Source organism: Myotis brandtii, unplaced genomic scaffold (genome assembly GCF_000412655.1).
Source record: "Myotis brandtii unplaced genomic scaffold, ASM41265v1 scaffold384, whole genome shotgun sequence".
NCBI lineage: Eukaryota > Metazoa > Chordata > Mammalia > Chiroptera > Vespertilionidae > Myotis > Myotis brandtii.
The window spans coordinates 2,663,129-2,688,896 of record NW_005364745.1 but is presented as its reverse complement, the minus strand read 5'-3'; the positions used below and the strand labels follow the sequence as shown (position 1 = coordinate 2,688,896).

The 25,768-nt window shown below is 37.6% G+C and overlaps 1 protein-coding gene across 2 annotated transcripts in view; it reads right to left on the bottom strand.

The window, feature by feature from the left end:
* Positions 1-260: 260 nt before the first annotated feature.
* Positions 261-25,768, bottom strand: part of LMBRD2 (LMBR1 domain containing 2) — a 39,244-nt gene continuing 13,736 nt past the window's right edge. The window contains exons 5-18 of one of the 2 annotated variants that reach the window (XM_005872590.2): positions 24,414-24,581; positions 23,875-24,085; positions 20,352-20,426; positions 18,879-18,992; positions 18,438-18,621; positions 15,252-15,433; positions 14,372-14,505; positions 12,555-12,660; positions 11,327-11,424; positions 8,503-8,606; positions 6,836-6,882; positions 5,462-5,567; positions 2,713-2,842; positions 261-1,405 (exon numbers count right to left, since the gene is read on the bottom strand). In XM_005872590.2, coding sequence (XP_005872652.1) covers positions 1,345-1,405; positions 2,713-2,842; positions 5,462-5,567; positions 6,836-6,882; positions 8,503-8,606; positions 11,327-11,424; positions 12,555-12,660; positions 14,372-14,505; positions 15,252-15,433; positions 18,438-18,621; positions 18,879-18,992; positions 20,352-20,426; positions 23,875-24,085; positions 24,414-24,581 — 1,720 coding nt within the window. In that variant the 3' untranslated portion in view covers positions 261-1,344. The remainder of the gene's footprint in view (positions 1,406-2,712; positions 2,843-5,461; positions 5,568-6,835; positions 6,883-8,502; positions 8,607-11,326; positions 11,425-12,554; positions 12,661-14,371; positions 14,506-15,251; positions 15,434-18,437; positions 18,622-18,878; positions 18,993-20,351; positions 20,427-23,874; positions 24,086-24,413; positions 24,582-25,768) is intronic. The other variant, XM_005872591.2, reaches the window with a different exon arrangement.

Genomic DNA, 25,768 nt, shown 5'->3' with positions numbered 1-25,768 from the left:
GGATGGCCCTGGGTGGCTGGGGGGCTGAGGGGACTGGGCACTGCCAACTTGTGGCTGTGGGCGCCACCATCTTTGAGGGGAGGGCAGTCAATTAACATATTCCCTCCTTATTGGCTGTGGGCACCACCATCTTTGCGACGGCATGAGGGTCAATTAGCATATTCCCTCTTTATTAGATAGGATTTCCATTCTAATATATAAACATAACTCATTTTATTGTGCCATGCCTTATTGCATCCTAGAGATGTTACAGTTTGGGGTGTTGTTGTTTTTTTGTTTTATTTTTTTTACAAATTAAAGGCAATACCCTCCACCAGCAAAAACATTAGACTCACTTTATTGCTGTGGTCTGGAACCGAATCCACAATATCTCCAAGGTATGCCTGTAGTTTTCTGTTTGCTATAAACCACAATTTAAGTGTTATTAGTAGTAATAACAGAAAATGGATTCACTTTTTGCCTTTGAATAACCAGATATTCTTTTTCAAAAAGCATAAATACGCACCTTTAAATATTAGAGAATTCTGTGGGACTCTTTGGTTATTAAAAAACAACAACACTATTTACCATTATGTGTATGATTCTCCTTAAACGGAATAATCAAGACTTAAATCAACATGCTCAATGAGAAAGGTGGACACTTCTCTCTGAAATGAACATCTTTTACAAGGCATAACAAAGCACTGGCAGCTTCCAGTTACTACCAAAGACTAAGAGTTACACTTCGCCCAGTTATCACACACGTGCTGCAGACACCAGCACTGTCGCTGAAGTCTAGTCTGAACTGTACATGCAAAGACCTCACCAACACGCATACAGAGCTGGAAAAGAACTTTTTACACCTACTTATGTCTGGTAAACAAGCCTTGTTTTACAACATGGGTTTTGTAAATATGGTTATCATGGTCTTCAATTCTTTGGGAAATACAAGATTAACATATTCTTTAGAAATAGCAAAAATGTTAATCAAAATAAAGTGGTATAATATTATAGTTTGACTTATGGCTTCCTTGGAGCTTTAAATCAACTTTCCTGAAAAAAATAATATGAAACAAATTGAACTACATGTTCTCAACACATACTGATCTTTATCATGAATTAAATCCCTCCATGAATTAACTGTACTCCAAACTAAGGCAGACACTTCAGGAATGGTATGTAATAAATTCTATTAGAAAAGATGATACTCTATTCAATGGAGCATGAACTATTACTAAGATGTGACTGATTTTCAGTGTCTTTTGTTTATCACTGAGAGTACAGTGTACATTTTAGGGTATACAGATATTCATAAAGACTGAACTGATTGGCTTGGGTTAGTTATTCCATGAATTCTTTCAGACTTTAAACATCATCAAATATTCTGCTGCGAGACATCGATAGGTATCGTCCACCAGGCTGATACCTGAAAGGTGGATAAAAATATGATCTGAGATCAAAATAATAGAGGAGAGAGAAACAAGGACACATTCAAAGGAAGTGGCTACATAATTTGTAAGCACTGTAATATCTATTCAGTAGCTGAAAGTAGAAACCTATTTTCCAAGGATATTATCCCAAAGGGATTTACTTAGTTATAAATCAATTAATAACTACCTGTTTAGAGCCTAGAATGCATGAATCACAGGCTGAGAGATATAAAAGGAAAGGGGTGGAGAGATGTAAAACACATTGTGGAACTTAAAGCATTTAATAACCACTCTTGAATGTTAAATGTAAATAGAGTATCTTCATGCATATGATACTTTGTTTTTATCTATTTCCACATAGTATCATGGCTGAAAGCACAGAGTCTGTAGCCAGAGTCCTGGGGTTTGAATACCTGACTTTGCCATTTACAAGCTGTGTGATGCTGGGTAAGTTACTGAGCCTCTCTAGGTACAAATCCAATTGGATTTACACCATAAAATACAATATAATTGTAAAAGTGCTTAGAATAGTGTCTAACACCCAGTCATAGCGAGGAGGCTGTTGTTAAATATGATAAATTTCATAACTGAGATTGTCAGAAATAGACATTGTTAAGACTCTTACTATCAATGTGTAATGTCATTAGCAGTTTATTAAGATTTCAGTTATCATCACTGGATGCTATAATTTTAAAAATAGAAAAACATTAGAAAGTGTAAAAAGGCATCAAAGTTTGCTTAATATGCTTTTAAAAATATTTTTATTGCCCTAACCTGTTTGGCTCAGTGGACAGAGCGTCGGCCGGCGGACTGAAGGGTCCCGGGTTTGATTCCAGTTGAGTGCATGTACCTTGGTTGTGGGCACATCCCCAGTGGGGGGTGTGCAGGAGGCAGCCAATCAATGTTTCTCTCTCATCAATGTTTCTAACTCTCTATCCCTCTCCCTTCCTCTCTGTAAAAAAATCAATAAAGATATATTTTAAAAATATCTATCTTTATTGATTTCAGAGAGGAAAGGAGAGGGGGAGAGGTAAAAATGATGTTGATCATTGATCAGCTGCCTCCTGCATGCCCTGTACTGGGGATCAAGCTCACAACCCTGGGCATGTTGACCGGGAATCAAACCATGACCTCCTGCTTCATAGGTCAACTCTCAACCACTGAGCAACACTGGACGGAATGAACATGCTTTTTTTAGTAGTAAAGATGAACATTTTCCTTATGTTTATTTATCTCATCAGGCCAGTATGTTACTAAGATTTCAGCGGCATGCTGGAGCCAACATGACACAGCTAGACCTTACCTTCCTGATTCAGATTCAAGAGGATCATCAGTAAACGCTTCTGCATTAAAATCCAAAGGTTCTACATCTTGTAGGAGTTCTATTCGATCCCTTTCAGTCCTATTATTGGCCCTCGTATATTTAGATGCTGCTGCAAAAGAAGAAAAAAGAATATGTTTATTTTTCTATTGTCTTTATGGGTCACAGTCTATGAACTCACAGAAAGAAAAGTCAAGATTATAAAAGATCTTGATTTTGATTGTGAAAACAGTATTAGAAAATGGTAACTACATGGTTCCTTATAATCAGATTAAAGTGATAAATGATATGATAGAAAACAAGGAAAAATTCACCCTTATCGCTAGTCTAAGCTCAAAAGCAGCTACAGTGCAAAGACTTAATTACTATGAAGGAGTTAATATTTAACAATTGTATCATAACAGTAAAATTACTCATAATCAAATCAAGTTTCAGTTGGTTTTACAGTTGGTTTTACAGGGGCTGCTACATCTCATTTCTTGGCTAAAATTTTCTTTAAGGCATACTCAACTCCAGCTTTTTTTTTTTATTGAATTTACTGGGGTAACATTGGTTAATAAAATTATACAGGTTTCAGGTATACAATTCTATAATGCATCATCTTATATTGTACTATGTGTTACTTGACTTGGGGTGGTAAAAACACACTCAACTCCAGCTCTTTAAGAAAGGCCTGAACTATGTAATTTTATTAACTAATGTCACCCCAGTAAATTCAATAAAAAAAGAAGAAAAAAAAGAAAGGCCTGAATCTTTTCCCCAATAGGACAGCAATGTCCAACCAAAATGAAATGCCAGCCCCATATTGGCTTTTAATTATTCTAGTAGCTACATTAAAGAAGTAAAATGAAACAGGGGAAATTAATTTTAATATATTTTATTTAACCAAATATATCCAAAATATTATCATTCATCATGGAGCACCAGCCACACTGCAAATCCTCGACAGTCACATGCGACTACTGGTTCCATCCTGGTCGGCACGGACCCTTGAGCGCTAACTCTCTGTCCTGCATACTGAATGGGTTTTCTTCACTAACAATCTAAACTGTCACAGTGTAGCTCTGAGCAGCCCAAGAGCTACCATAGAGTTCTTTTTTATCATATCTTTCATTTTTGTCATCTTGGACTCAACCCGTCATCTTTTCTCTCATTCATTCAGCAAATACTGGTTGCCTACCACATGCCGGGGTCTCTCTAACTCATCACCTTAACCTCTTAACCATTCTCCCACACTCTCAGATCCTTGCACTGCTGACTCCTATTCCATGGTAGGCAAGCTTCCAAATCTTTTTGTAAAATCCTCCCTCTATTCCTAGCTTTAACTAAACTTTAGCTCTTCCCTCTTCCTTCTACCCTAAGTGTCCTTCAAATCCATCCTTTCCTCTTTATCTCCAGGGTCTCTGCTCATTAGGGTCCCAATATCTCTGTAGCCTCCCCTCTTGTCAGGCTCCTCATACTTAGGCTCTAATCAGAGAAAAACTTGCATTTCCCCAAAGGTTCTCTCCTGTCCCTCATTAGTCCTTCTGCACCTTTACCTGGCTAGAGTACTATTCATTTGTGAACACTCAGTTAAGTACTTCTTTATCACAGAAATCCTTTCTCAATAGAGAATTACTCCCACCACCTGAGCTGAGTTCCCTCAGCATCTCCCTTAAAAACGGTGCTGGTTCTGCACACACACAGGCCTCCCGCCACCTTTCTAGGGGCAGATGGTAGGATTAAGGAGGTAGGGAGGTTTCTTGACTCAACCCACTGACAATTGTCTCTGGCCTGGCATCAGTCCCTCAATACATTGTGAGCACCTGGGAAAGTGCCCGACATATATAAGCCAGTCAACTATTATAAACACTAGAGGCCTGATGCACAAAATTTGTGCTAGGGCCTCGGCCCCCGCCCGCCATGGCTTTGTCCAGAGAGATGGTTGGTCTAATTAGCATATTATGCTTTTATTATTATTACAGATGACTGAATTGAGGCTTAAGTCTACTAATAAAAAAGAAAAGAAAAACATCTAGCCTGGCTGTCTGGCTCAGTGGTTGAGCATCAACCTATGAACCAGGAGGTCATGGTTCGATTCCCAGTCAGGGCACATGCCTGGGTTGTGGGCTTGATTCCTAGTGTGGGGTGTGCAGGAGGCAGCCAATCAATGATTCTCTCTCATCATTGATGTTTCTATCTTTTCCCTCTTCCTTCCTCTCTGAAATCAATAAAAAATATTTTGAAAATAAAAACAAACAAAAAAACATCTAGGTAAATAATGGAAATCTGTATCTGCCTAGAGTGGGCAAACTTTTTGACTCGAGGGCCACAATGGGTTCTTAAACTGGACCGGAGGGCCGGAACAAAAGCATGGATGGAGTGTTTGTGTGAACTAATATAAATTCAAAGTAAACATTATTACATAAAAGGGTACGGTCTTTTTTTTTTTTTAGTTTTATTCATTTCAAACGGGCCGGATCCGGCCCGCGGGCTGTAGTTTGCCCACGGCTGGCCTAGACTATGCCTGGGATAAGTACTGTTATTTAGGGTAGTACAATTACAACTGCTCATCTATATTCCAGATGTCCCCTCCTCCTACCAGAATGCACATTTGAGGTTCCCTCCCTCCGATACACTAGGGGATGGAAGCAGAAAGTCACTGCAGAAGCGCATTTCTGAACAGATGTCACCGTCCTCAGTCTACGCAGGCAAGAACAAGAAAAAAACACACAGACAATAAACTACTCACATCGGGTCGTACTCATTTCTGAAAAATTTGACTCTTTTGGGTCAACATGAACATTTCTGTTTCTAGTGGAATCTTCTCTATTGTGTCCATATCGTTCTTTCCATTCCTAGGGAAGAAACACAGATGAATATATAACAAAAGAACTCACAGGCAGAAAATATAATTTAATTATTTTCATAAGAAATTCATCACATAATCAGTATAACTAGCATAGTGCCTTTAAAAATCATAGGTCAATAATTTTTGTTATCTCTACATGATTTTAATACTTTCCAAACTTAACTTTTACAAATGAATTTGCTAGCTATGATTATTGTTATTTAATTCTTCTATCTAAAATGTCAAAATAATATTACACCTACAATAAACTTATCTTGACAATGTAGAAGTTATGAGAACTCCTAATAACTAATGATATGTTAATAAAATTTTCTTCCCCCTGAATTAACCATGAATTTAGAGCCTCTAAACATGTTTGATAGCAAAATTAGAGTTGTAAGCAAAGATAATTAGATAATGACTCACATGGCATTGTGTGTGGTTTGAACGTCACTAAAACCATAGTAACTAGGAATCTACTCTTTAAATCCTTAGACTTGAAAGAGACATGAGAGGTCACCTAATTCAACCTCCCATGCAGTGCAGGGTTTCATTCTAAAGTAGCCATGCAGATGCTTTTCGGCCCTCTTTCTAGGTGACATGAGATGTCTATGTATGATCACTCCTGGTAAACATGGAAATTCTCAGAAGTGAACTCCATCTCCAGTAACTTCCACTCCTTGGTTCTAGTCATGACTCCGAAATAAAGCACAAGTCTCCTTTCTCACAACACACACTCAGCAGGTGAAGACAACAGCATGTCTCCGTGCCTTCACCTCTCCAGCTCAGCACACCTACGTGCTGAAAATCTGTCATGATTGGGACTAGATTTTCTCATTTTTTGCCTTTTCACTCTCTAGGAAGAGGCTAATTAGCCTCAGCAAACAGAAGACTGAAGAAAAAATAGAGATGGATAAAATTAGTGTCGTATTATGAAATGTATAATTTTAAATCGATCAAAGTTACTTTCATAGTAAGACTGCATGAATGTATTCATTCATTTAATAAAAAATTATTTACTGAGCACCTACCTTATTCAAGACACTGCTAGATGTTGGACATGAATTTATCACTGATAACTTGTTAAAACATGTCTGACAGGGCACCTAGCATGTATATCTAAAACTAGTAAAATTACCTTTCTTTAAAAATGTATCTCACGTCTTTCCTAACTATTCTCTGGTCTCTAGCCAATTATTCTAAATCAGTATGATTTTTTTTTGATATTTCACATCAATGTTTAGGTTACAGCAATTTAATAAGTACTGTACTTACTCTTCTTCGGTTTTCACCTTCTTCTTGCCTTTGCCTTTTTCTCTTCTCTAGAGAAGAAAAGTAATTTCAAATTTGGTATAACATGACTTAATTAGATGCAGAGTAACTAAGTAAAGGTATCAGGTTATGACCAATTTCCTTTAAATTGCTACAAAGTCAAAGGTAAAAGGTTATGATGGAAAGGGCCTTAGAGATCACCTAACTCCACAGAGAGCACCTTCTCTACTCTTGCTGGAGATGGCTCTTTAGGCTGTCCAGTTTCAGTGAGAAAAAGTTCTTCTCCATGGTGACTGGAAATTTGCTCCTCTGTAACTTCTCTTTTCTTTATGTCCTATCTTCTAAATTAAGTTCATACTTCTTTCTACATAAGAGTCTTTAATCTTATTTTCTTACTAGAATTTGTGCATGGGTGGGGTCCGGCCGGCCTGCCCCAATTGGGGCCGATTGGGGCTGGGCCGGCTGGGGGAAGGGGCCACAGGAGGGGGGGAATCCCATGAGGGGCAGGGCTGGCCAGGGGGAGGGGCCACAGGCAAAGCAACCAGTCGTTGCAGCATTCCAGTCACTTGGCATATATATATAGCTTCTATATATATAGATGGCTATATATCCAGTGGTTGCTTGTTGTTTTTCTTTTTCCCATAAGATATGCTTTACAGACTCTTAATTCTGTCCTCTAAATACCTCTGATTTACCATTCTTACTCTTGAAAGTCTTACCCGGGACTGGATATGATCCTCCAGATGCGGTCTAATTAATGCAAAAAGCAACAGAGCTATTACATTACCTAGACACCCCTTCCTGTGAGAGCATGGAAGGCTACCCCAGCTTATTTTAGAGCCGCAACCAATTTTGGCTTACATTCAACTAATGATCACATAAAAGCCCAGACCCAAGTAGGGAGAGTACCACTGTCCGAAAACGTAAGTTTTACTTTTCCTTTTTTCCTATCCTACCATCCCTTGAACATCAGGGAACTTGATGCATTCAGTTTTGAGATTAGATTCTAGTAGAGGGTCATATATTCTAACAGGCTGGTAACGATCACCCACCACATTCTAAAAACCACCCTTGGACGGAATGATTCCTATTCAGTCTTAAGCTGATAATTTTTTAAATTAATAAGCTTTACAGATGTACTTGCATATCTGTCTCAAAGCAAACCTAAAAATGACTCGAACACTGCACATGGGCATTTTTTAGCTGCAGACATACTACATGATTTCTATTGCAAAATTTCCTAAAGACAGATGAGAAATCATTTATGTTTTCTAGTTATTTTTACTATGAAGACTTTATATAGGTTTTTAGCTAAAAATATTAATTTGCTATTTCCCAAGAGAGAATATTATAAATTAACAAACATTAATTCTAATTCTGTATTTGGAGTCTTGCACTTTTCCTCCATTTATTTAAAAAGACAAATCTTTTTTTTCTTTTTTAAAAATATATTTTATTGATTTTAGAGAGGAAAGGAGAGAGGAAGAGAGAAACATCTATGATGAGAGAAAATCATCAATTGGCTGCCTCCTGCACACCCCCCACTGGGGATCGATCCCGCAACCCAGGAATGTACCCTTGGCTGGAATCGAACCTGGGAACCCTCAGTCCGAAGGCTGACACTCCATCCATTGAGCCAAACCAGCCAGGGCTAAAAAGACAAATCTTACCTCGCCTGATTAATTCTTTTCCTTCATCAACTAAGTCTGAGGTCATATCATTATCTCCCATGAACTGCTGGAAACCAAGTAGATTCAAACAACGAGTTCCCAAACTAATATAAAAAAAGAGAGATTTTTTCATTATTTCACAGTGTAACTGTTTAGATAAGCTATTTTTTAGTGTTGTCACCCTCAAAGAAGCCTATATTTTATTATTATCACAACAAGTTACATAAAGTTTCATTTGTCTTTAAGAAGTACTTACTTCCCTTTCTAAGGAGCTTATATGTCCAGTAGTCTACTGACTAGGGTATGCCACATACCCAGATTTCTTAAGAAAACAAAGCCAGTTGGGCCATTAGCATATGTTAAGAAAAGTATTATAAAAGGATGCTAAACAATAACTATAATATAAAAGCAATTTATTATTTTCTTATATTCAAACAGCAACTTCAATACTACTGATTCCTTATATTTAAAATTTTATAGTTGAAAAAGCACTATCCCACCCATCTATTACTTGATACATATCATAACCTAATAAGGTAAGAAGAGAGGCTACTCTTACAAAAACAGCTACTAACATGAGAAGAAATAATTTGTACATCACAAGCTCTAATGTTCCATTAATAGTTTTAGAAACTTTTTAAGTGACTAAGCATATAATCAACTTAGTTCTGGACAGCCAAAGGATGACTGTTTTCTTCCTTAATACATGCTTTTCACAGTATAAACCTAAGTCTTTTCTACCTAACAGCAAAAACTCAAAACAATAGATTTATTATCAGTTCGTATTAACTGTTATTTTAAATTATGGAAAGGTACAATATAGGTGTTTTTAAAAATCCAATAGACAACTTATTTCACACAATATTGTCTATTTACTCATTATCCTAATGTGAGTTCATACATATTATCTGTAATAACCTTATAATGGTATTGGAAGATTTAAGTAAAAAGTCATGGGATGCAACTTATTTTTGTTAGAAAAGCAAACTGATTAACATCAATCAAACATTTTTTAAAAAGCAGCACTTGTGGTATGTCATGGAGCAGTGAAGAGGGTAGACAGAGTACAGGAGGAGGGCACCTGACATGTGGAAGCAGAGCAGACAGTGCTAGAAGCCAAGCACACCTGTCCTTTGAGTCCTTTTGAGTCTTACCTCTAAGAGTCTATCAATTCTGCTAGTCCTATGAAAAGAGCAGCCCGTGTACTTCCCAGCCTTACACGTGCTGCCTGATTGCAGTCACTCTTCATTTGACCTTCTGGGCTGGCTATGATCTGAAGCATCTAGAAACCCAGGAATGATTATGGGGAAAGCCCTAAGCCGAGCATGGGGTGTTTTATAAGCTACTAATGGCCCGGTGCACGAATTCATGCACATTGAAAGTAAATTAATTAGAAGAAATATTTTAATATTGCTATTCACCCTTTCTCTATAATAGAAGTGTCAACCAAATTCACAATCGACAATGACAGATGGAAACACACATGTGCAATTGGCGCCAGCGAGAGCTTTATATGTATCACACATGCACGACTCAACTTAGCCTTTTATAGATATAGAAGAAACTTGCTTTAATTAGACCTGCTTTCTGATTTAGCTAAACTTTCCAGCTCAGTGAAGCACTCCAACTTCTCTTTCAGGTAACTGTCAGCAACACAGCAGTAAATATCAACAGGAAGAAGATTATTATTGTAGATCATGCAGGGAGAACAAAGGGTAAAATATTTAACTCCAGTAGTGTTTGACTATATTCTGTGCAGTGAGAAAACCTGAAGTCATTTTCAAGGCCCACCATTTCTTACTTTGACTCTCCGTTTTCCAGCTAATGAAAAGAAAATAGGATTCCACCGACTCTCCTATCTACCTACTCCAGGACTTCTGTGAGGATCAAATGAGATGAGGCACGGGAAAATGCTTCACAGACATTTGGTTAAAGTGTGAAATGTTTCCACCTGGCTATAAAGCAAGTCATGTTCCTGGGCTGAAGAAACTACAAGGAGGCTAGTCGCTAGGGAGAGGAAGCCGGGCGTTGCTACATGATGTCATTACCCGGACGGACCCTTAGCATATTAGCCTTTTATATATATAGACTAGAGGGCTGGTGTACAAAATTGTGCGCGGGTACGGTCCCTAGGCCTAGCCTATGATCAGGGCCATCTTGCCCGGCTGCTGGCAGCCAGCCCTGCCCCCCGCTGCCACCCACCCCGGTTCTCCGTTCACCATCAGCGATGGGAGCCTGCTGACCAGGGGGAGAGGCCAAAAGGTTGGCTGTTCCGCCCACTTGCCAGTCCTGCCCCCGCTGTGGGTCGCCCTCTGTGTGTGGGGTGACCTGTGGGGCAGTGGCCTTGGCCTGGCGCCACCCACATCCCCCGCCACTCACCCCCGAGTCCCCATTCACCATTGGGCGATGGGAGCCTGCCAGCCGGGGAAAGGGACCAAGAGGTGGAGAGTGCACCTCATAGTGACTGTTCCAGAGGTCATTCTGCCATTATGGTCGCTGGGCTTTTATTATATAGGATACTTGGCTGTCAGTGCCGAAGGCCAGGGCTTCAAGTTAACACTCTGTAATTAATCCTATCGCTTTGTAGCCTAAGTATTTGTAATGAATAACTCTACCTCTCTTTTCCTGAAAATATCTTCAGAGAAAAAGCCTTACTTTATCACTCAAGCAATCCCTTTAAACTATCCCCAACACCCCCAAAGCCACAATAAAACAAACAACAACCAGAACCCAAGCAATAAATATTTAAAAGAGTTGTAAGAAGAAAGGATACCCAGATAAGGCTAAGAGTATGTGGGAAAAGAAACGATGTTAAGTTTCTTACCTAAAATAAGTAGCAATGCAGAGAAGTACTACCAGCATAGGATAATATATATAGAATCCATCTGCAATAAAGGATAAAACTTTCATGGAACCCATAATCTGAAAAGAAAGAAAAAAGTAGAAAAAGATGAGTTAAATTAGTACAGAGTAGTCCCCCTGATATTTTATTTTTTCCGTCATTAGAGAATTCACACATAGCCAGTTATATAAATAAATACGGGCTTTTGAAAAAGTATAAATAAAGCACTAAATGAACTGATTTTTAAATTCTTATCACAAGAAAAGAAATTGTTACTGAGGTGATGAATGTTAACTAAATTGACTGTATAATCATTTCTCAATATATGTATATTTCAAACCATGATGCTGTACAACTTAATCTAATACAAAGTTATGTGCTGATTATATCTTAATTTGCTTACGTAAAAAGGTTTTCCTCTAGCTCTAATTGGCTCAGTGGATAGAGCGTTGGCCTGCGGACTCAAGGGTTCCAGGTTCGATTCTGGTCAAGGGCATGTACTTTGGTTGCGGGCATATCCCCAGTAGGGAGTGTGCAGGAGGCAGCTGATCGATGTTTCTCTCGCATTGATGTTTCTAACTCTCTATCCCTCTCCCTTCCTCTCTGTAAAAATTCAATAAAATATATTTTAAAAAAAAAAAGGTTTTCCTCTAAAGAAAGTTAATATTTTATAAGCATTACTGAACATTATCATATACATTAAGACTAGAGATATAGAAGTCACTATTATTATAGGTCAAGTCTATTAATACTATCAGCTAGATCAGCGGTGGGCAAACTACGGCCCACGGGCCGGATCCGCCCGTTTGAAATGAATAAAACTAAAAAAAAAAAAAAAAGACCGTACCCTTTTATGTAATGATTTTTACTTTGAATTTATATTAGTTCACACAAACACTCCATCCATGCTTTTGTTCCGGCCCTCCGGTCCAGTTTAAGAATCCATTATGGCCCTCGAGTCAAAAAGTTTGCCCACCCCTGAGCTAGATGATCTATGTAAACCAGAAAACACTTTTTTATAATAAAAGAAAGCAAAGTCACTTTCATCCAGTCACTAGTAATTATATATATAACATTTAAAAGACAGTTTTAGTTATTTTAAAAAGATCCAAATAATGCTTTAGAACTTTTCTGAATTAAAAATTTTATCAATAATAACATCCCATATAGACAATGAATCTAAAGAACTCTGCTTGCTGGCCATACTTACAGATGTATAAGCAGTTGGTTGCGTATTCTGGTGAGAGATGGAGGAATCCATATGGGTCAACCCCAAGAAATTAAGACATAAAGGAGGAGTCAAACGGCAAAATAACCTGCAATAAGCATTTATAAACAGAATATGTAAAAATAAAGCAGCAAAATACATTTTATATTATATTGAAATGTATTGAGAACATTTCAGATCATTGTAACTATTACTTTCATCTATCTGTATTATATATCTTTTGAATTATTAAAGTGAAACTCCCTTACTTACTTGGAGATATTCTGAACATACTATTAATCACATCTTCCTTAAGAATATCAACACCTACAAGGCAAAACTCCAGTCTCAGGCTGCCCACTTTGGTGGTGTTTGCCGCTGCTTTATCGCAAGAACTGGTGAAGTGCCTTTGGATGCACCTCTTCCAAGTCTACCATCTGTGCCATCTCAGCAGCATGACGAGGACGGTAACATGCTCATATATGAAGGTGAACGTGCTCATATATGAAAGATCTGAAGCTGTATCAAAGTACGCCACTCTGGCAACTTAGGTATAAAGAACTGTTAGAGTTCAAGCTGTTCAGATAAAAAGAGAACCTTATAGAACTACAGAGTTGAAGAGAGGAGAGAGGAAAATGAAGGGAGAGAGAGTGAAGGGATTAAGAAGTACAGGTTGATAGTTACAGAATAGTCACAGCGATGGGGAATGTGGTCAATGTTGTAATAAGTACATGTGGGGGCCAGGTTGTACTTGTAATATCAGGGGGACTGCTCTGTAGAGTACATGATTATCTAACCAGTGTGCTATAAATCTAAAACTAATACAGAATAATATTGAATGTCAACTGTAATTGAAAAAAAGAGAGGTAATATGAGGAATGTCGTGATAAAATATAGTGTCCCCAAAAATGTATACACACACTTTCAGAATTATAAAGGCAGTGTTTATTAAAATACATTTTATTTTCAAAATTGAGCTATCAGCTGTTAAAATGTATATACTTTTATTGGGGGGGGGTCACCCTGTAGTTGTGGTTATAGGAATCTACACAAACACACACAAATAAAGGATAAAAATAGTGAGAATTGAATAAGGTCTGATGTCTAGTTAATAGTAATGTATAAATGTAAATTTCCTGGTTCTGATATTGTAGAACAGCTATAGAAAGCGTCCCCACTGGGGAAAACTGAGGGAAGGTTGATAGGGGAACTCTTTGTATTACATTTGCAAGTTCCTATGAATTTGTAATTATTTGGGTAAAAAAGGTTAACAAAAAAGTCTTAGAGATACTTTCGTTATTGATTCCTCTGCAAACCTGCCTAGTCCAGCCCTTAAGAATATCCAATATAACTAATTTAACAACATGGACGAATAATAGATTGTGCAACCTAGCCCAAGCTAAAGTTCTCTCTCAAAACTCTTGCTAAATTTCTTGGCAAAAATTATTCCTGTTGGTTTTCTCAGTCCTCTACACTTCAGTTTGAGGCCACTGAATCTCAGAATACCCCCTAGGTCTGATTTAGTCTCTAAACTCATGTTCCTATATTTTACTAATCTACTTATGCAATCTCTAATTGGTAAATCCAGGTTCACTATGTCTTTCTGTTTCATCCTAATCTAACATCCCCATTTTAACCTGAACCTTCAAGCAGTATTTAGCTAGCAATCAACAAATATCTAATTAATATTTAAACTTAATCAATTAGCTCAGAGAAATACAGATGTTAGTGGAAAACCCATAAACAAGAAATAAAAGAGAACTCAATAAGGATGTATGCCATAAGGACATTTCCCTTGTTTCTAAATACAATCTACTTACATGCCACTGAAAAGAAGGCTGTAAGCATCAGTCTGGTGATGTGAAGCCAAGTAGTAATAGTTAAACACACGAATCCTGAACACAGTAGAATAAACACAGATACTTAGGAAGAAGATGGAAAGGAAGCAAGCAATCTGAAAACAAAAAACAAAAACAGATTAAGACAATGGACTGTATACCCTGCACAGCCTTATCCTTTATTTCTGGCTAACATTTGACATTCTAAAATTTAAATACTGTAACAAATTTTTTAAAATATATTTTTATTGATTACAGAAAGAGAGAGGGAGAGAGATAAAATATCAATGATGAGAGAGAATCACTCATCGGCTGCCTCCTGCACACCCCCTACTGGGGATCGAGCATGCAATCCAGGCACGTGCCCCAACCGGAAATCGAACTAGGGACCTTTCAGTCCGCAGGCCAACGCTCTATCCACTTGAGCCAAACCAGCTAGGGCTACTGGAACAGATTATTTTTTAGCTATTTAATAAAACGAAAGTATGTGAAAAATTCTACATCTCAACCATTTTCACATTTTATCCCTAAATTTCAAATCCACCTCCTGAAGTGAGCCTGCTCTCCCATTCCCTGGGCAACTCCCTCACATGACACTATAAGCTATGTGGCTTCGCTGGCATAAAAAGAATGCAAGTATTCCCAAAAGGGTATTTTGCACTAGTTTTTATCTTGTCATCTGTCCTGAGATACAGTTCTTAGTTTTTATAGTCTGGGTAAATTGATGAAGCTTTTTTTTTGGAAATGTAAATTAATAACTTCACTATTTGCATTATTGCTAGAAGAAATATATGGAGAAAAGATACTACAGTTAAGGGTTATACTATGAATGGACAATTATTAATAGCAGATACAAACTGACCTCGATATAAATATAATTGTATGTTTTTTCAGCCAGCTGTATGAAGACTGCAAAGAGGGATAAGACAGGTGTCGTGCTAAAGAACGTGCACTCTGACCACACGACAATCACAGAGAAGACAGACAAAACCACAGCCAGTATTCTGTAAAACCATGGTCGCAAAAGACACTCCCAGTACCACTCTGGAAGAGAAAAGAAGAAAATTATTACAGAAACCATAAAGGAGTAATGGGGTATTTGCATTGTTTCAAAATATCTCCATATAAGATACACAATTGCAGAGAAGAAAACAGTAGTTTTACAGTGGAGGAAGCAGGCAGACACCACCCAACCGAATGATCACCAATAATGGGACCAACATCTCAGGTGCCTCCTGCTACGAAGCACAATGAGAAGACAGTATCACTGCTGCAGTGTTCCTGCCAAAATTACAGAACCACATCTACTCATGAGAAAACTTCAAACTCAAACCCAGGGACTGGAAAAAACAAAACTGGCCTGTGTTCTCAAACACATCCATGTCACAAAACACAGACGGAACCTGCTCCTGAGTAAAGGAGACGGAGAGACAAGACAACTGACTACAATGCCCAACCTGATTTTGACCATTGTACTTGGTTATGTAAGAAAATGTCTTTATTTATAAATAAAAAAAAAATACACACAGAAACATTTCTGGGTTAAAAGGCATCATGTCTGGATTCAACTTTGAAAAGATTAAGGAAAAATATATACACAGAGAGAAAGAGAAAAGAAAATAATTATGGTCAAATGTTAGCAAGTGGAGAATCTGGGTGAAGGGTATATGGAAATTCTTTGTTAATATTCTGGTAACTTTTTGTTAAATCTGCCTTTAGGTAAAAATAAAAGTTAAAAAAAGAAGAAGAAGAAAGCTCACAAAACTGAAAAGGCTGCATTTCACTTCATTCATTGCACGTTGAGTTCCTGGCTCACTCTAGATCTTTTCACCCCGTTCCCAGCATAATTAATTCCTGGTGATTTCCACAGCCACAAGGGCGATACTCCCTTCAAAACTCTGGTCTTCCACTTCCTTCACCTCCTCTCCTCCAATGATTCTGTCCTCCACCCTACATCAACTGCTCATTCTCCAAGCCTCTGACTGCCAATAACCCCAACCCTCCCTTGTAATCTCATTACAGCATCCCTATGTCCAAGCAACACCTTCATCTAGTATTCCAACTCTATTGACTGTCTCTGCCTGGACCAACAGTCCATTTATTCCATCACCTTTTCATTGCCACTTAACACCTGATGTCCTTTATTGCTTTCTTTATCAGCTCAGACTCCAGTCTTTGAGGCGAACCATTCCCAATGTCCCAATCCTTTTGCTTCCTCTTACTTCCTTATACTTGCTGAACTAGGCCATGCCCTGGCTACCAACCCCGTGGCTACCCTGAGCCGGCACCTGTGGAGCAGGTCACTGAAGGAGGAAGTCACACAACTTTGTTGGCTCGCCTCACTTTAAATTCTTAATCACCAGCTTCAAGTGGACCCTGGAACCTGCCTGGCTAGCCTACTGCAATCCACCCATTTTCTCCATGCACAGTCTCCTAAGCAACTATTCTGTACCTTCTCTTCTTTCCTCCAAAATCTCTTACTCCCAGAACTTCACTGGCAAAATAGAAGCTGGCCAAAGAAGTCCCCCCCAGGTTCCACCGTTACATCTTCTCATCTGCTCAGGTATATCTGTGCCTTACCTCCTAAGGCCCTTCTCTTTATTGCTCACTGTTTCCATTTCATCTCCCCTGCACATGAACACTGCCCCACCATTCTCTTCTGTCTCCTCAATTCCCTTAGATGCCATTCACAAATGGCGTCTATAATATCTCTTGACCCTGCCATCCTCCCTTGGCTACTACCTCTTGTTTCTATTCCCTTTTATGAGAGTTTTCTATTCTTACTGTTCCTACCTGCTCTCCTTTTTATTTTTTTTTAAACTCCCATCTGGCTTTTTATACCCCTACCCGACCTCACCTCTCTGAAATGCAATGGGCAAGTCTTAGTATTCATGATACTCGACCTACCTGCAACATTTGAAGAGGTGATTTATATACCCTTTTCCTCAAAAGACTTCACTGTCTTAGTTTTCCAATCTCATCGGCCACTTCGTTTCTAGTCTGTTCTGTGGGCTCCTCATCATGAACCCGATGCCTGAAGTCTGGAATGCCTCAGGCTTGGGCCTCAGACTATCTCTTCTCTATCCCATCACTTCTTCACTGATTTATCCCCACCCATGGCCCACCTACCCATTACTGACCCTCTCATTTATATTTTCAGACCAGACTTCTGCTCTGAACCCTGATTTCTATAGCCAACCACCTACTCAGCATTGTATTTATATCTTTATGTGTATATTGACTGTTTTTCTCATTCCACAAGGGCAGAAATTTTTATCTTTTCAATTCATTTGATATATATCAAGCGCCCAACAATACATAGCATATATGAGTTCAAATATTTGTCAAATGAATGAAAACAAGTGTCACATCATTCCCTCATTTAATTAGGAAAGATCCTCATTGAAGAAGATGTCTGAGAGATTTCTTATGACCACCATTATGTGTTCATACTGAAAATCAAACATACAAAAGAGAATCAAGTGAACATAAGCATCTATTTGAATACCTAAGGTAAACAGAAGTTTTAATACCATGACACTGGTATTTTCATTAAATTCTTCATATTAAACTCCATAACACTGAAGAAAGTGTCATAAATAATCATAAAGGAGGATAGAATAATTATGCTTATTGAGTATAGGTTTTGAAAATAGATTAATAAATGTAAATAATCAAAGAGTACTTCTTACAGAAATATTTTTTGTAGTATGTCAAGATTGAAGGAGTGACCCAAGTTTGTGATGTGAAATTACTTAGAATTCTAATTAAGTATATATTATATATACAAAATATGCTTGATATAGCACACATATTTTTGCTAGAATTTTGGTTGTCTGTGAAGTAACAGTGCAAAATGATAGATTATATGTCAAATGAAAAGTAAAATAGTTTTCTTTGGGGGGAAAGTTTACCAGATACATAATATTACCACTTGGCGTAAGTCAAATAATACAAATATAATTCCACTTCACAGTGGTGAAAATATATACATTTTTTCTTCAGAAAAATTATCATTAAACTTTGAAATTTATATCAAATTACATACCAACTGCAGGACTATAAAAATACTGGACAAATCTATTTTCAGGTTCTGGCGATTGAAAGGTGTGAACAAACTGATGAGTAGCACTAGTTTCATTTTTTGCTACATCTTCTAGATAAAATGCTTGTTCCAGAAGGATCTGCCATTGTACTTGAGTTCGACGGTGCCTCTGAACTGAATAAATAACCTAAGAGAGGGAATAGGGGTATATCTGTCAGTGTTCTGATCCAACGGTGTTCAACTCCCCGTTAAGGAGCATGTTTTTGTTGTTACAACAATGGGAAGTGCTAGTGGCATTTCCTGGATGGGGCCAAGGAAGTTAATGTTCGGTAGTATAGGCAACAGTTATGTTCAGTGAATAATTCTCCCTTATTTTCTGTGGGCAGTAATTATAAGTCTGACTGAAATATCATTAAGTAATATAGCTTTAATTAATAAAGTTACCTGTTTATGTAATTTCACCAGACTTTTTTCACTTGGATAGGTATTATGCTTTTCATCAAAATCTTCATAATCATCCATGTTCCTACCCATTTTTTCCTGATACTCTGTAGGGCACTAAAGGGAACAAGTAGATTTTTTAAAATCTTATTTGCAAAAAGATAAAAATTTTATTTTTATTAAAAATCTTTTATTCTGAGGCATTTCTAATTTTAATTTTCTCAAAAATATCTTCCTTTATTGTCATCTCTAAATAGTTGGAGGTTTTGTTGATAATATTTTTTTGAAAATGTTTTAAAAGATGCATTGAGCCCTGGACAGTGGCTCAGCTGGTTGGAGTGTTGTCCCATACACCAAAAGGCTGTGGGTTCACTTCCCAGTCAGGGCATATACCTAGACTGCAGGTTCGATCTCCAGTCGGGGTGCATACAGGAAGCAACTGATCAATGTTTCTCTCTCACATTATTGTTTCTCTCTCTCTCTCTCTTAAAAAAAAAAAAAAAGATGTACTGAGTTTATTCTTACCTCTATTAATATTAATCTTTGTGCTCAGAAAAACTAGCTGGGGATGAGTAAGACAGAGGAACATTGCCTACATGAAGCACCTAGTATTTAAAAGGATCTTTCTAGGTAAGCACCTAATGAAACTATCAGTTATTTTCCCAGCTAAATAACGAAGAAAAATCATAACAAATCCAAGATGTTGAATTTTTGAAAAGAATGGTAGAGAGAAAAAAATACATGCTTTAGAGTTATCTGCTCTGCTATTAGTCATCTATTATCTATACGAACTTTGGACAAGTTAGTTAACTTCTCTGAATAGGTCCCAAAAAGTATCAAATATGAGAGAAATGATTAGAGAATTGATTTTCATGACTAGTATCTTAGCCAACAGAACACTAGCTAATACTCAGTATAATAAATTTAACGTATAGGAAAAGAGATAGTTCAGTGGTTCTGTAGCTGTAGAGAAGATATTTGGGGAACTTACCTGTTGAATAATCATTTTTGAAAGTACATGAGTACTCTTAGTGCAATAACAATACAGTAAAATCTTAATTGTGTGGCTTCTTATATAAATATCATGTTAAATATCTCCTAATGTCATTTCTTTTAGGAAGCTGATCAAAACAGATTATTAAGACCCTCACTTATTTTCTTACAAGAGATATGCCTTTAGTGACCACATTCAATGACACTTCATCACTGTGCTACAGCAGTTGTTTGTCATACATTACTAAATGTAACCTCTATTCCACATTTCAAAGCAAAACATTGCAAATAATTAATGTTAAACTTGTAATGCAAAGGAACAAATTCTATGTACACATTACTACTGATTTATGGTCAGTATTTCCATGAAAATGAAAAGCAGTTGCAAAGACTTCAGTCATAGGCTGTTTTCATACTTTCCTGATGTTTTTATTATAAAAAGTTTTATTTCAAAGGAAAATAGATGCCTATATGATTAATTACCTTTTTAAGTATTGTGTCAACACATTTTCTCAATGGGTGGTTATACTTGATGCTTTCACTCACTTTACGAACCTCCTGTACAAATAGTGAGGAAAAATGAAAATATTTCCATTTTTATACATTGGCTGTTTCAAATCAGAATGCTCTAGGTACCATATAAATATATATATTCTCATAAGTTTAACTTCAACTCAAAGTATTTAGCATTTACATGAAGCTCCACGCACTGAATAAAAGTTCTTAAGAACACAAGTAAAAATACATACAAAGTTATACGAAGTGGGGCAAAAGTAGATTTCAGCTGTGAGTTTAATACAATAATTAATTAATAATAATACAAAAACTGTTTCACATACTCACACCTGTAAACCTACTTTTGCTCCACCCAGTATAATAGTTCTCTGTATATCCTCACACTTCCTATTATCTTCTAGGTTTACTCTCTTATCATTTTCTTACTTGGCACACAAAGATGGATAAACATCATAAAAAAGTCAAGAAGGATCAAACAAACTTTGCAGCCCTGAAAGAATAGGACTCTATGCTCCTTTACCTTGCTTATCAACTTAATTATCTCATTATCTAAAATACAGTGAAGAAACCAGAGGCAGCAGAACAGGTCCCGATGTCACAAAGCACCCACTCCTTTCCAGTGGGAGAGCACACAGCTCATGTTTCACCCCATGTCTGTCTATCAAGAGCACACTACAGGCCAGCACTGTGCAATGTGTAAGGTCACCACATCCCACACCAGAGAGTGGGGTGGGAAGACATGGCGTCATAGCTGTTTGACTAAGATCAGAGTCTAGTGATAAAATAATTAAATAAGCAATTTTATGAGTATGAAAGGCATAAAGGGGTTAGGGAAAGGAATCTTTAGAACCAATAGTTCTAAGAGAATCATAATATTCTATAATTTTAATAACATTTTGTAAAAGTTGGAACCACTGTTCTAGATAGAATAAACAGCATGTACAAAGGCTGGGAATCAAGGAAGAACCAACCAGAAAATTAAAAAGAACATTCTGATTGCTGGGTAGAGAATGGCCTTAACGGATACAATACTGGAAGCAGGAAAACCATCTGGCATATAAAGTTATGAAAAAATATTTGTGACTTATATGACAAAAAGTTACTATCATTAATACAGGGAGAGCTCTTGCAAATCAACAGGAAAATGGAAGATTGCAGAAGAAATGCAATAGGCTGATAAATGCCGGAAAAGATATTCAAGCTCACTAAAAACAATTATGAATTTTAAAATGAGAATGATTTTCTCACAAAATCATAAAAAAATGTGGGGAAACCAGCCCCCCTATACACAGTAAAATGTGGGAGGTAATTTAGAAACACCCATCAAAACTTTACACATGCAGACCCTATGAATAATCTGTATCGAAGGACACTGCTCCTGTCAAGCTTAAGGAGCTTGAAAACGCATTATTCAAATAGGAATGGTGAGGAGACTGCTGTATAATTTATGATGGACTGATTATTACATAAGAAGCATGAGTAGGAGTCAGCCCATCAAAGGAAGGGGCAAGGATATTCCACACAGAGGGACAGCATGTACGGAGGTCTTGAAGCAGAAAGGAGCAGTTTCAAGGAACCAGGAGTCCAGTGTGGCCTCGGGGACAGGAAGAGTGAGGGCCTGAGAAGCACTGGGCCGGCTGAAGAGTGACTCCAGCAAAGCACTTCTGGTGTCCTCAATGACACTTTATTTTGAAATCAATGAGTAAGGGTTAAACACAGGGGTAATGAGATGAGACTTGGGTTTTTACAATTTTTCATTACTACACTGCCTTAAAGTTTTCTTGACTTGTTAGTAAAACTTGAATATGAACTAGTTATATATTTACATCTGAAATATTACATATTTCCTTTACATTCTTTCATCATATTAAACCAAAATAAGTACTGAAACAGCTAACTATGGATATTTGCTATATTTGTTACAGAAGTAAGTTTCCTTCAAAAGTTTATAGTTTTTACAAAGTGTGGAAGGTATTTGAAATATTAGCTTATTTTCTTCACATAAAATAACATAACTTTGAGCTCTGTCATTATTGTGCCTAATCGATTCTTTACTACGCAGGCCAGACAACATGTATGAAGTCAGGCTAACAGGCAATTTTCAGCAGAAATAAGTAACTATTTTTCCCTCTCCCAAATCCACTTCCTTGAAAAATGACAAAAGGTAGAAGTGACTTCTTTGGCCAGGTAGCAAATACCCTTTGAATAGTTTGACATGGCTTATAAATTTTATTAATGCTTCAAAGAGAATAATACACACACGGATGTAGTATTCATTCACTTCAGAGAGAAACATAAAAACACTAAACTGGTCTTTATAAAACTGCATTTGGAAGATTTTATAGGTAGCTGAAAAATATAATCACTAATTATAAAAAAATAGGTGACTGAACTTTGTGGTCTGTTATAACATGTATTCAAACCAGTGTGCTTTCCCTCCAAGTACACTGCACGTATTCATATTCTTGTTCCATGCTCTACTCTGCACACCTCCACCAGACTGACCACCCTATACCACAGGATCATGTCTCCTCCCTGCTTGCGAGGTGCAACGATTCCTCGCTGCTTTCAAAATATGGTCTGGACTTTTCAGTGTGACAGTCAAGGCCCCGCTACTTGGCAACAACGTGTTTTTCAAACCTTACAAGCTTTATCTTTCCAACACAAACCTTATGCTCAATTAATGTGGTTTTAAAACCTCCTGATATCTGACCAGGATGCTGCCAGTTATAGAATATTCTACCCATCCTTCCTGGCCCAGCTCATATTTCACGCCTCCTCTGATCACTATTCAGAAGTGAGACCTCTCTATACTAGAGCATTTCCTTTGTATAATTCACATCACATTCACCATCTATAATAATAAAAGCATAATACACTAATTAGACCGCACACCTTCCGGATGACCTTCCGATAAAGGGTGCCTGCCGGCAGCCGGGGGAAGGAAGGCCTACTCTTGCACGAATTTCGTGCATCGGGCCTCCAGTATAATATAAAGGACTGTACAGTTCTCCAACGCTAGATAGTTAGTATCCTAATGGAGAATGAAGTAGGAATTAGCTGAAGGGAGTGGAGAAAAGAGCATTGCAAGAGCTTAGGAATAATGTGCTCAAAGAGAAAAGAGGCAATGAATGCAGTGGCTAAGAGTAGGGGTCAGAGGCCTGGCTGGCATGGCTCAGTGGCTGAGTGTCAACCTATGAACCAGGAGGTCATGGTTTGATTCCCTATCAGGGCACATGCCCAGGTTGTGGGCTCAATCTCCAGTAGAGGGCGTGCAGGAGGCAGCCGGTCAATGATTCTCTCTCATCATTGATGTTTCTATCTCTCCCTCTCCTTTCCTCTCTGAAATCAATGAAAATATATTTTTAAAAATAAAGAACAAAATTTAAGTCTAACGTCCATCCGTGTGCTAACAACAAGAACAACAAACTAACTGTGTATCCAAAAGGAGATGCAGCGTGCTGTGGATTGCAAGGTTTAGACTTCTTACCTCCATGACATCTTCTAAAGTCTCTTCTGCATCTGCTTTCTCTGTCATCAATTTGGCTGCCTTAAAATACGTTTTCATCAGTAGATAACCTCTTTTTGCTCCATTCCAGTATGACCGAGGGATTTCCACCAAGCCATACCCCAACAATAACACAAGAAGAAATAGACCCCATGTGTTAGCAGCAGCGATCCCAATCGTCTGAAGCTGGTTCCTAAGAGGACAGAAGCAGACAGCTGTGATAAATTTTCCAACAAAACAGTAGAATGAAACTAACTAGTGTTAAATAGTTTTTCAGAGAACAATTACCCTAAAGGATGGCTAACATTTTATATGAAAAAATTAGACTTTCAAATCCTCAACTAATAGTGGATGTTATTCCATATTTTTCTTCTTAGTAACATGGATTATTCAGATATTCTTTTTGAGGAATCTATAAAGCACATAATGTGTTATGTTTCTTGATGAAATGTGTTTTCACCTACAAATATGAGATAAAAATTTTATAAAATGGAAATACACACAGAAACAATGTTTCTTACCATTCTAAGTGCAAGTGTGGGTTTACAGCTACATAAATTAGAAATGCTCCAAAAATCAGCAAGTAGGTGCCATAATAGATCGCATTCTCAATCAGTGCGGTTTTGATCTTTCCCGTGATGGAGAACCCTCCTGATCTTGCATATGACTGCATAAAAGGTAAGAGAATCCTAGACAGTTGGAAAATATATGATTAAAAACACTTGATATGTCTTTGTAATTTCAAATACCAGAAATATGTGAATCTTAATTTTAGTGTATAGTTCTTTTCACAAATATGATTTTGAGTAATTATTAATACCAAACAAACTTGAATATTTTTGTAATATTAAATATGGGGGAGAACAGAGCACATTCCTGGCAACAACGGAGGCTACAGTAACCAGCAGAAGATATAACAGTGAGTGATTTATGATGAGTCTAATACAAAGGCTTGAAAGCCTTTATGAAGAGCTTGGACTACATCCAAAGAGTAAAGAGTAACCATTTTCTTGAACCGAAAGGAGACATGATCAAATTTAGTTTCCTAAAGACTGATAAAGCTTCAACATGCAGAATGCACTTAAGAGGAACAAAATTAGAACTATTTGTGTGGTAAAGAAAAGGAGGGGAGAAGACTCGTTGTCAATACACTGACTTTGAAGTTCCTAGGACACATCCCCAAGGAGCTGCACAGGAAGTAGTTGGCTATCTAGCTTCTTAATTCAGGAGCCAGGATTAGAAATACAAATAGATTCAGAGTCCTCACCATATCAACGGTACTAAAGTAACATCAGTACATGAGTTCTGGAAGGGCGAGTATGGAGACTGAGGAGCAAAGGACCAAAGCTGACCCCTGAGCAATACCTAGTTTTAAAGGAGAGGTAGAAAGGCAAGAAGAGGGGAGGCCAGCAAAGGAGACTCAGCCAGAACAGCAGAAAGACATGAAAGAAAACCAAGGAGTATGTATGGTGCAGAAACCAGGAGAAGCACGTTTTAAAGTGGAGAGAAAACAACAGAATCAAATACTGTTGAGAGGTCAGGAAAATTAAGAAATGTGTGTGTGAGTAGAAAAGTGGGGGCATAAAAGAGCTCAGTGAATTGAGGAAAGAGCAAGCAGTGAGCAAATGGAGGCACTAAATCAGACAATTCATTTAAGAAGTTTGGCTGGGTAGGATAGACTATGATATATTCATAAAATGGAATATTTTATAGAAATGAAAAAGAATACTAGTACACATCACACAACAGAAAAGAATCTTCCAAATATATAAGCAAAATGAGAAGCAAAACGTATACTGTATACTTCTGTTTCTAAGTTCAAAAACAGGCAGAACTCATCCATGGTGAGGGAAGTCAGAATCATGGTTCTCTTCGG